Genomic DNA, 12,227 nt, shown 5'->3' on the forward strand with positions numbered 1-12,227 from the left:
TCGGGAACCGTTGTATCGGCACCCACGATATTCCAAAATGACATTCTAACAGCAGGATGGCAAATTTTACCGGCTTGGATAGTAATTTCAATCCAAATTACTATCCTCCGTTAAAATTTACTATCTTCCAGTTAAATTCTAACATATAATATGCGGCCAGTAAAATTTACTTCCCGGATATTAGAATCTAAGAGAGGTCAAGGTAAAATCTAAATGAACCGTGACTGGTAGACTTGTTTACCCCTTGCCGGAGATTCTACTGAAGTAATCATGATATAAAAGATCGACGAAAAATTGTTAACTGTTAGTGGAAGTGGGAAGCTGTACATGGGCCATTAGATTCTGATGAACCGATAAAATTTCATGTTACTTAGGATTTTGAGACCTTCGGGAACTGGGCTAAACCTCTATTTCTAGTCTGAAAATCGCTTAATAAGCAAGGACCGGAGATCTAAATCGCGTATTACTATTTTGTAAATTGTGGATGAGAGCGAGCTAAGATGCCACTTCTTTAGAAAATCAAAGCTTGAAAGGCTTAAAATAATGGTGCGATAGTCCTAAAAAGGAAACTACCGAGCCTCAGCGGCTAAGAGGCTACCCGTTTGATGCTAAAACAGTCTTTGGACCTAAAGTTTAATCCTATGGCTCAACTTTAATTTCCGACTGGGATATATTTTTTTCAAGACCTTCAGAAACAAGGTCATGTCTCCAGTTTGAAGCCCGTACAACACTCTACACTGAGAAAAAATCGGGGTTGTGATTAACTTTTTTTCCTAATAACTTTAACACTTTTTAGGTGTAAAAATATATCAACATTTTTTAATATTAAATTTACACCTTTTTAAGGGTAAAATTAACATGAAAAGGGTAACTTTAACCCCTAATACACATAAGAAGCATAATATTTATACCGATTTCGGATCAATACTGCAGGGTGAAATAAACATTTCCGGAATGTTATTTTAATTTTTTCGGATTTCTCTCAGTCAGTGTAGTTACGAATTTTGCATCTATTTACGTTTAGTGGAAATAAAACACAGTTGCGTATTTTGTCTAAGAAATCTAAATGCTTAAAGAAGCTACAATTCGGGAGAAAGTCCAGAGTTCGAAAGCAGGATAACGACCTGGATAGCATCTGCGATTGCAGTGGATGCTTTAACACATTTTTTTCGAAATTTCAATAGTCGAGTGGACATTGGCAAATTTTTCCAACAGTAAAACAAGTAAAAAAAATGAAGAAACAAGCAAATGCGAAAAAACATTAGAAATATCTTGATTATCTAAATAACAATTGTATGTAAGGCAAAATATAAGAATTATGATATGTTTTGTATTACTTGTTCCAAGTATGATGAAACATTTTTTGTGAGTTTTCTATTTTGTTATTTTGCAAAACAAAATCATTTCAACTTATTTTTGTTAAGCCTTATCCTAATGACTAACCCTCTTTCAGTTGTAGTTCTTTGATAATATTTGAAGTTTTGATGTTGCTAACGATAAGTCGTCTATTATATCACTTCACTTAATTTTTTGATATCCAACAAGCCGTATAAGATTATTTTTTGAATGTTTTTAATGCCTTATAAAATTTCCAAATTTGATAAACCTTCATGATATTTACAACCGCTTTTAATGTGGAATAAATCTCTTTTAGTTCTAAGAGCTGCAATATTTCCCATTTTAGTTAGAATGACTAGTTTCTTTAATTATTTTCATCTGTGTTCCCAGGTCTTAATGCTCTTTGAAGACAAGGAATTCGTTACAAATCATTTTTTTTCTGTGTTCTTTTTAGTAGCAATTGAAAACAGAAACTTTACGCCATTAGTCTGTAGTTTGAGTTTTTGTTTTTAAATTTAGTAATTTTTTTCCTTCACAGTACTTTAAAAATAAGCTCGTTTACTAGAAGAAGAAAATGTGTACGCCATCAGGAAGTCTTTTGCAGAGTTATATTTTAAGAAAGAAGAGCAATGATTTAAAAATTTAAAAAATGTCTGATTTGATACTTCCTTTTTGCTAATTGACAGAGTATATATTTTCTTGAATGTCAGCTTTATAAACTCTATTTACAAATATATTAACTTTTTTCTTTTGAAAATTTTCTAACAAGAAAATATCGCGGTAATCTCTGCTATTTCACCAATTAGTTTCGTTTTTTTTTTAAGAAATAACTTCATTTCTATTATAGAATTTCACTGAATTTAATCTTTTAGTATATTCTCTTATACAAATTAATTAGAATATGCACTTTACCATGATGTTCCTATTTAAACATTTTCGAAATATTACTTTTCATTTATCAATATAAATTCGTTTCAATAATTCTTTTACGCTTAAATCGAAAATGCTATGTTTATACTTTTCTGGATTTAATTTATTGTTCTTTTTCATTAAAGAAAATATATATATTTTTCAAGATGAGAAGTTAAATTGATGCTCTGTGATTTTGCGAAATTTTTCAAAATAGAATTACGTTTAAGAATTTCCATGTTTTCTTTTTTTTTTGTTTTGAAAATTCCTTGTGCCACTTTTATTTGTTGAATTTTCCATTTCTCTGCAAAAGTGTTTGTTTAATTAAGTCTATTTTTTTTTGTTAATCTATTACTTGGAAGTGCTTTGATGCTTTTCTTCTGCTGGCTATTAATGTTTCTTTTTTCTATTTCTAAAAATCTTGATATTTTTTTTTGGTCTATTTTACTTTCAAAACTAATGTTTATGTCTTATCAGATGAAAATACATGGTAATTGCTTTAAAAGTCTTTTTAAGATTTTTTTTCTTTCGTATAATTCTTTGTGACATTCTTTTGCTACCTACAAAATTGCTCTTTCTCTTTGAGTTCGAGCAATAAAAAATCTACACTTTTGTCATTTTCATTTATAGAAGAGATTTTATGAGAATTTCTAAAAGAATTTCTCTATATATCAATTCAATAAAGTTTGAAATTTGATTCCCCATTTGGAATTCCCTAAAAATTCTCGCTATTCTAAAAATTACTCAGGAATTAGAAGATTGTCAACTGTCTGATGGATCGTTTTTCACGGTCTCTGTTTCACTCTGTAGTCACCTTTCCTCGTCAGAAGTGGGATCACATTGGCATATCTGATCGATCTCGGCACTCTCATCGTAGTCATAGAAAATATTTGTCGTATCTACGGGCATATTTACGTCGATCGGCTCGTTAATGTCAATTGTTGTGGCGTCCGAAGACGAAAAATCACCCTTTGGTGGTTCTTTTGGACTTTCCACCATGATTGTAACTGACGAAGATGGCGCTGTTAGAGGGAGGTTATCCTGTGGAGGCAAATCCGGTGGTTTACGCCTCACTGGTTCACTAGGTTGAGCTATACAGTAGTCGCAAAATTTAAATACCGTTCTTATGATTAAATTAAAAATTTTAAACTTACCCGGTTTACCGCCATCTTCGGCATCTGTATGATATTCCTCACTTTCTCGATGAACAAGGACATGTACAAGCGTCTGGTCGGCCTGGAGATGATCCCCGGAAATATAAGGTGTATCTGGTGATGGTTCTGTTACGAGGATACTCACATCTGATGCTGGTCCGGTAGGTCCGTCAGCTTTATTTTTACAACAGGAATATGATTTATGAAATTGCCACAAGTTTTTCTTATTTTTTAATATTATAACTTATTGAAAATTGTGCTTTACATTTCAGTTACTGGAGCGTCAGATTCAATTTTATAGAAAATTACATCCAACGAAGTGTACGGTTCGAACCTTCATAATGACTAAATTTTTCCTATGTTTCTGAAATGTGAGTCTGCAATATATTTGAAAAGTAGGACACATTCCTCTAGTTTTTAAAATTTGGGTGCGATGAGTAACATTTATTGAAAATCATAGGAAAAAGTTATTATGAAGTTTTGGACCTTACAAAGCATGGGCACTTTCCTCTAAACCTATTTTGACTATTTATCACTTACTTCATACTAGCTTTTTAATTAAATTTCATTGGGAGTAGTTTTAATATTAATAGTTTATTAAAGGCGATTTCGAAGCTAAATAATTAAAAAAATGCATATCAATTTAAGTAAACGGTAAGGCGGTCTTTAGACTAAAGGTTTAACCCAGTTCCCGAAGGTCTCACAATCTCAATTAGCGAGCGATTTTATTGCTTTTTGAAAACCTAATAGCTCATTTATCTTTAAAATTTCGATTTTGAATTAAATTTTTCAAAAACTCTGTTTGATAAGAAATTAGAGAAGATAAGCCTTTTAGTTTCTTTTAAGCGTCTTTTTGTTTAGCTAACCATATAGTACAATATAAAAAAAATATATTGCAAAAACAATATTTTAGAATTAAATCAGATAAAAATATAATTCGTTAGATTCAGTTCATAGTATATCGGTTTTAATTAAAAATCTAAAATTTTAATTATCAGTTTTTTTTAAATAGTCCTATGGTCCTAGTTTCGTGAAATTCTGTAACTATTCCGAAGATCACAAAATAGTGCGATCGATATACGTAAATGCATTCAAAATCAGAGAAATTGCTTTCGTAATATTTATCTCAATCTAAAAAATGCAATAATAGTTTTTTTTTTATATATTTTAAATATGTTGAAGCTGACATGGAGACCCCTTTACATAGATAAGTCGGATTTCTCATTGTACCTTTTCTGACTAGAGCTACTTTCAATCCTAAATTTAGCATCTCTTCATCCGACCCTAACCATAACTGACTTGACTTGTTTTAAGGTTCGCAGTTCATTAGCGTAGCGGAGACTGGGGCAAAAAGTCACAAAACGGATATTTTATTTTTTTACAAACTACTCGAACGCCCCAGAAATTTCTAATTAGCGCAGTTTTATGGGAAATTTACCGCTCTAGAACTTTGTGAAAGTAATTTTCTTCAATTTTGTAAGGAAATACGTTTATCGGGCCGTTTTCTAAAAGGTAATTTTGTGACCATTCTCAAAAATGCTGGGGCAAATAGTATTAGGCATGGGATTTGATTCGCTTTATTACGGGATTCCGTAAATTTAAAAAAAATACATAGATAACATATTTTCATAGGAACTTAATTCCTCTACACCTTTGTAAAACACAATTTTTCTAACTGAACGATAAAAACGCTTTTCAAGCTATTTTGGAAAACACACACAAAGACTGCAAATCGTTTGACCAATGTAAACAACAAGCAGCGAGACATGGCATTGACGTTTTTATTTGCCGTGAGACATCATAAATTGTTTCAGTTTTTCTTACTTTTTGTTCCATATCTTTTGTTACTTTTTACCCCAAGTGGTCGTTCTGAATAAAAAGATTTCTTGAGAGAAGAATCTTTGTAAAATTCTAAAATAGATAGCGGCTTCGTATTCAAAGAATCCAAATCATTTACGAAATAAACATTAGTGCATAAATTTTGAATAATAAGTAGATAATACTTGATATATTGTTCAAGGAAAATATTTCAAAAATAGGGCTAAAAATTTTGATATTTCTTATTTTCTAAATTCCTTGTTCGAATTCTAAGAAACATACAACATCGAAGAAGGTCTATGGAAGCTATTTATGGAAAAAAAAATTAAGCCGCTATCTTAATTATCTTGGAAGATATTGAATTTTGAAATTTTCAATTTGTGAATTTTTTCCCCAGTCTCCCCTACTTTATTTATTCTAGCTTATTTTTCCTGATCCAAGTTTCTTGAACGTTCAAAATTTCTTACTAAATCCCATACTTTTGACAAGACGGCCTATTTCATAATACGTACTTTACGAATTACATTGTGGAACATTGTTCTGGACCTGGGCGCGGTCTTGAAATCAGTAAATCAGGAAATGGTCAAGGGTAGTGCAGAAAAAGTAACTCTTGAGAGCCGAATGTCAGGGATGCTAATTGATGTTATAAGGGCTTCCCACATAAGGCTTAGCCTTATGGCTTAACTTTTCTATTTTCTTATCGGTCTTTTGACTTGAGATTATTAAGGGCAAATAATATTATTAGATCCAGAAGAATCCGCTGAATTGTTTGCTATTTAGGATTTTGAGACCTTTGAGAATTGAGAACTAGGCTATATCTCTCGTGTGAGGACGATCTGGGGAGAAAGACCTCGATACAGCAAGGTATTTTGGTATGCTGACGCTACCGGAGCACTTTTCGGACATGTAGAGTAGTATATAGATAGAGTATATAATATATTGAGGCAGCTTAGTTATGGCTCAAGAATAATTCAACTCAGTAAAGGAGTAATGCTCTGGACAGACCTACGGCTTAACGTAATTATAATCAAAATAATGATTGGACTACTTTCCCATCAGTTTCCCACAAAGCCGTCTTGACTCTTGGTTTAACCCGTAATTAATTAATTTGTTTTAATCAAGGAAGGAACATAGAATGTAGCAAGCTGGATAATGAAGCTAAGACGTAGGTATAGGGATTCCATTGTAACATAATTCATAAACTTGGCAGAAATCTGGTTTTATGAAAGTTTAAGAGGCAGTAGTGGACCTTTGAATTGAGTTACCTTTAAAATTGAAGTTTTCTCTTAAATTTTTAAATGAAACTGAGCCTTATCACAATGTAATTTAATTTTATAATTGGTTTGTGAAACCAAATTTTAAACATGGTAAGGTTTAATACCATTTAAAAATAGGAGAAACCCATATTTCAAAGGCACCCGAATTCAAAGGTTCCTCCTAATCCTAAAATCAAAGAATTAATTTATTTTTAGTATAGAACAATTTTGCATGATACAAGTGGCTTGAATTTGAATCCATTTTTCATCGGGTGTCCAAAAAACTAATAGTGTTTGTCCAGAAATTTCGCTCTAGTGAAAACCCTGGGGTGACATGATCTTATTTTCGATACTATCGACTGTCGATTCTGAAAATTTTAAACTATAACAGAACTTTCTGTAATTAATTTAGATATTTATTAATAGTCACATTCCTTTAAAAATGTTACAATGGATGTCCCAACAATGCGTAAAAAATCGACATTCACTTAATCTAACAGATATAGATTTATCGATACTATCGATTTGATAGTGTCGAAAAGATATCATTCCATCCCCGGTTCCTCTATATGGTATGTTTGGCATATTATTAAGATTAAAATACAATTGGCCGAAAGATGAAAAATCATACCCTTAACTATGTTTCGTATTTCATTGTTAAAACAATAAACGTTAAAAACGTTTTTTCTTTTCTTTAAAATTTTTTGAAGCACGTTTACGCCATCCAGTAACTGAATTCAAAGTGTTTAACGTAATTGAAACGACACAACAGATTTCTTTCTGTGAAATAGAGAAAATCCATTGAAACGTTTCATTCTGAGAATTGTGTGTGAAGGAAAATTGGTTGAAAAGAGAGGAAAAACTTACAAACGAAAGCATTTCTATTGACTCGCAGTGCGCTTTGTGCTGAAAGGCCGCGCTCTAAAGGCGGTTTCTTTTTTTTAATGAAGCTTGTGGCCCTTTTGGCTTTAGGTGTTGATGAGCTCTGTACAACTTCGCATTTCTCATCAGTGTTATTGAGAGACACAATTGTACCGCTTGGTGTGAGACCTTTGAATTTACAGTAATTGGAATAAAATAATGAATAGGTTCATTGGTGGGTTAATTTGACAAAACAAAAAAGATTTATAAAAATTAAATTTACAACAGAATATGGATGGTAAACATTGATTGAGTAAATTTAAATGGGATTATTTTGTTGGTGAAGAAGGAACACTGAGATCGAGTAAAAGGGAGCTTTCTTACTCTTCCTGAGGACCGATGGTGATGCCGCAACATCATCAACTGCATCCTGATGTCGCAGGAAGAAATTGTAGAAACTTCGTCGACGCACGGGCTTCGTGTCTGGTTGACCCGGTGTTCTAAATCAATCAAAATACCATTAATAAGAACAAAATAAATTCATTCACCGTGCAGATGACATCCACATTACAACATTGAGATATTTTTGTATATGTTTCTTTTTTCACAAGAGCGACAATATTTAACAGTTACAGGCTTTACATTCAAAAATTGGTCAAAAGAAATGAAAAACATTTCAATATAAAAAACAGCAAAAAATTTTCATATCTTTTCTTGCGTTACTTTCGCTTCAATTGGAACGAACATTCAAGAGGCGGATGGTGGGAAATGTGAACATTCAAATTTAAATTACAATTTTCACACCATGGAAAAGTTACAAGTGATATCTCTGCATTCAATTTTACATTTTGGTGAGAAATTATTTGTTTGCACATTTTGTCACGCAACAAAGGTTTATTATTCACAGTCAGTGCAGAAGTCTGGAAAAGTGAGTCTCAACTGGGAGGCTAAATAATGTGAACATCGATTGACACAAAAACAGAAATAAAATTTTCGCTTTCTTTCACCAAAATGCAAAATCAAAAGCTGATTGTTTCCATAAAATTGTGTCTGATTCGGTGCTAAAAATGAATTATCAAATGCATCGTCAACTATTGTAGAAATTATATAGAATCATAAAAGTATCATAGCATTTCGTATTTGTAGCTTTCAGTTTGAATAGGAAATTGAATTCCTATCCAAATATAAGAATAAAACCGAATAGGCGCAAATTTCTGCCCTCTTTCAGCGACATTGATCAGTTTGCGAATTGACCGCTAGGTGTAAATGTGGAAACTATTCAGCCATTTTGTCGCTGATCGTCAGAGATAGAGCACGCTCAGTGACATCCAATTTCAGTCAGTGTGAAAAGTGTCATTGCAAACTCTGTTAAACCAGGTGATTATTGCAATTCAAATAATTTTGGTCATTCGAGCCGAATCTACAGAAACACAAGCCTTTTCCAAAAATTTATGCAATGTACCTCGCAACTGAACCATAATGTGAAAAGCATTGGAGATAGGGTCACAACATCAAAAAAACACGAGCTGGGAAATTCTCAAGGAGTTACACATGGCATTAAAAGAAAACCAAATAAAACTGCAACAGCAAAATGATTTGATTGAAGGACTAAGAGAATTTCCCATTGGAATTACGAGCTTGAAACAGCGTGGGGGAAATCATTTGAAGGCAAATACCCTCCATCTCCGTTTTGCTGTAGATTTTTCATATCTTTGACCAGGTCACCAGTTCCAGAAACTAACATCAGAGGTAAATTAAGCCAGGGCCCAGTTAACTCGCTCAAATCCGATCCCTCACTGCATCGAGACGACTTCCGCGAGGATGCTCGACTCGATGTGGCGGTGCCACGTCTATGAACTTGCAAATGCAAAAAATTGAGCGCCTGCAATTTGCTCTGCCACCCGCCAGGACTCGAAGTTTGAGTGTGTTCATCATCCTGCGATATTGGTGATCGTTCGCGTTCGCGCTTCTGTCTCAAGAACTCCCTCCATGTGCCCTGAATCAATTTAGCCGCCTTGTCCTGTCTCTTCCACACACGCGTCGAACTGACAATTTCAAGCTCTTTGCGTGTGGGGAATTGTTTCTTGAACTTGATGTCCATCTGCTCCTGCAACTGCTTAAAGTTGTCCGTCTCTTCCACATGACCCAACACATGTTTCACCAATGCGTGCAGTATATCAAGACAGTGTATTTTGTTTCCCTTTGAAATGGGCAAATTGAATGACACAAGGGCCACCGTATTGGGCTTTGGAATACCCAATGGTGGATCCAGTGACGATATGAAGTCAGATAGTTGGGAAAAGTGTATGAATTGTGTGGCGTGTGGATCGTATTTTGACCAACGTATGTAAAACATTTCAAGATCATCTTCAACTATTCCAATTTCTTCCTCCTGATGAGCCTGATTGAAGTTCTCCAGTATGATGGCGATATACATGTTGATCACAATCATGTAACTGATTATGATGAAGCTCGTGAAATAGGTAATGGCTAGAAGAGGATGACCACAGTCTCCGTTGGATGTTGCTGTGCCGCCTAATTCACAGTCCGGTGGTTGGATCATGAGTGACTCCAGGACATCGTTCCATCCAGCTGATGTCATCAAACGAAATAGTAGTTGCATACTTCGGCTGAATGTCTGAAAGTTCACCATGTCATCGAGAGCACCTTGTAGACGAACATGACCGAAGAGAGACATGCCCAAGATAGCGTAGATGAAGGTGATCAGGGCAAGCAAAGCACCAATGTTAAATAGTGCTGGTAAGGAAACAACTAGAGCGAACAGTAGTTTCCGTATGCCTTTCGCAGCTTTGATGAGTCTCAAAATTCGTCCGATTCGAAAGACTCGGACCACCCGAAGCAATGTGGGTGATACCGGTAGATCTATCATGATGTCCTCCATTAATATGCCAAGTATTGACGCGAGCACGAGGAGGAAGTCAAAGACATTCCATGGCACAGTGAAATAGTGATATCTTAGTCCCACGATCTTCACAATCGCCTCCAGGCCAAAGACTGTTGTGAAGAACGCGTTGCTCACTTCGAGAATAAAGAACACAGCATGTGGTTGATCGTAGTGTTCAATTCCCATTGTCAGCATATTCAGGAAGATCAGCACAAATATTGCTATTTCAAATCTGAAAGACATTTTGTTAACGCTCTTCTTGATTTTAGTAAAGAGATTTGGGAAATGGTAGATTGGAAGACTTACCTTCGTGAATTGGATAGATCGTAGAACATGGCCAAAAATTGATTTATAGGCCTTTTGATCACTTTTTGGGGCTTCTTTCGACCCAATTTTTTCATAGCAGTATAATAATGCTTTTGCGATTCTGTGAGAAACATCTCCAACACTCCTCCCTCGTACTACAACGAGAAGGTATTGATAAAAACATGGGAGTAGTGAAAGGATTTTTGAATAACCATTGTGACATCAAGAGTTCTCAGATAAAGATCAAAGAATTTTACCTTTTTCTTAAGCATATTGAAGTTGTCAATGATTACTCCAATGAAGAGATTCAGAGTGAAGAATGAACCACAAACGATGAATATCACAAAGTAGAAGTATGCATACAAGTTAGCTTCTCGTTGAGGTTGAAGATCTACACCACGAGCATCAACAGCGTCAGCCATCACTTCCATCCATCCTTCAAAGGTGGCCTAGAATATCATATTCATGTACAACGTTCCAATCGCTCCAAAATGGATAAGAAAGTATGTACTAACCACTTGAAGTAGGGCCAAATATCCCATTCCGACATGATCGAAAGTAATCTTTGAATTGATCCATGAGTAATTGAGAGCGAAGCACTGTTGACGATCATTGACTATATCAATTGGGAGGAGTTCACCATCTTCATCAATACATTTGTAGAATTTTCCGCCAAAAAATTGGACACCCATGATGGAGAAAATAAGCCAAAAGACGAGACACACAAGGAGGACATTGAAAATCGATGGAATCGCGTACATGAGAGCATTCACTACAATTCTCATTCCCTGCCATCTTGAAATGGCACGTAATGGCCGGAGTGCTCTCAGTGTCCGCAACGAGCGGAGTACCCGCAGGTTTTCATTCTCCTCAATGAGTAGTGAGAAGACGGACACCTAAAAAGTTAGAACAATTTTTAATTATTTCAACGTTCTACCATTATGATCAAGCAGTAAGAACAAAGAAAAACTGATCGTCTTGGTGATCGTGCAGTTATAAAGCTTATAAGTTATTGCTGAAGTATTTGAGTCTCTAGACTATGTGTAGTACAAAAAACAAAACTTCTATTAATATATTGATCAAAAAGAGATCTAATTACAGGCTAGGCCCAGAGTTTATTTCGCGCAAAAACGGATATGTTACAAAGAGATTTCATTGGTATCCTAAATGGGATTTTACAAAAAAAAAGAAATGTGTTCTTTCTAAAAGAAGGTCCATATAAGTGTCAGAGCGCTCGTTCTATGATGAAGTTGTCTCAAGTTCAAGTCCTATTTAGGTTTCCTGAATTGTTCTAGTACTAAAGATGTGGGAATCACATCCATTAAAAAATAATACTTCTAATTAAATTTTTACTCGAAAAAACTCTGTGCGCGTTGCCCTTCAAATAAAACTTCAACTAAAGCTCCTTGTAAGGTTCTGTGATCGCGATCTAGATACTACTTTTGTACCAACTACAAAAATTTTTGGTGTATATTACTCTAGGAATATTTAACTATGGTCGTCTCAGCTAAAATGGTAACTAAAAGTTCCAATTAGAGAGGAAAAAATTTTAAGAAAAAAAGTTATTAAAAAATATGGTGAGGCAACAACTATAACTTCCTGCTTAGTTTTGCGTTTTTGTCTCCTCTCATTTATACAAAAACTGAAATAAAATGAATGATCGGGTTCGCGAGAAACATG

At 34.4% G+C, this 12,227-nt stretch overlaps 1 protein-coding gene across 1 annotated transcript in view; it reads right to left on the reverse strand.

The window, feature by feature from the left end:
- Window positions 1–1,491: 1,491 nt before the first annotated feature.
- Window positions 1,492–12,227, reverse strand: part of LOC129804607 (sodium channel protein 60E) — a 198,820-nt gene continuing 188,084 nt past the window's right edge. The window contains exons 24-31 of the mRNA XM_055852097.1: window positions 11,063–11,443; window positions 10,805–10,996; window positions 10,548–10,702; window positions 9,013–10,473; window positions 7,721–7,836; window positions 7,343–7,525; window positions 3,402–3,575; window positions 1,492–3,338 (exon numbers count right to left, since the gene is read on the reverse strand). Of these exons, the coding sequence (XP_055708072.1) occupies window positions 3,058–3,338; window positions 3,402–3,575; window positions 7,343–7,525; window positions 7,721–7,836; window positions 9,013–10,473; window positions 10,548–10,702; window positions 10,805–10,996; window positions 11,063–11,443 (2,943 nt within the window). The 3' untranslated portion in view covers window positions 1,492–3,057. The remainder of the gene's footprint in view (window positions 3,339–3,401; window positions 3,576–7,342; window positions 7,526–7,720; window positions 7,837–9,012; window positions 10,474–10,547; window positions 10,703–10,804; window positions 10,997–11,062; window positions 11,444–12,227) is intronic.

The sequence above is a fragment of the Phlebotomus papatasi genome, chromosome 2 (assembly GCF_024763615.1).
Source record: "Phlebotomus papatasi isolate M1 chromosome 2, Ppap_2.1, whole genome shotgun sequence".
Taxonomy (NCBI): Eukaryota; Metazoa; Arthropoda; class Insecta; order Diptera; family Psychodidae; genus Phlebotomus; species Phlebotomus papatasi.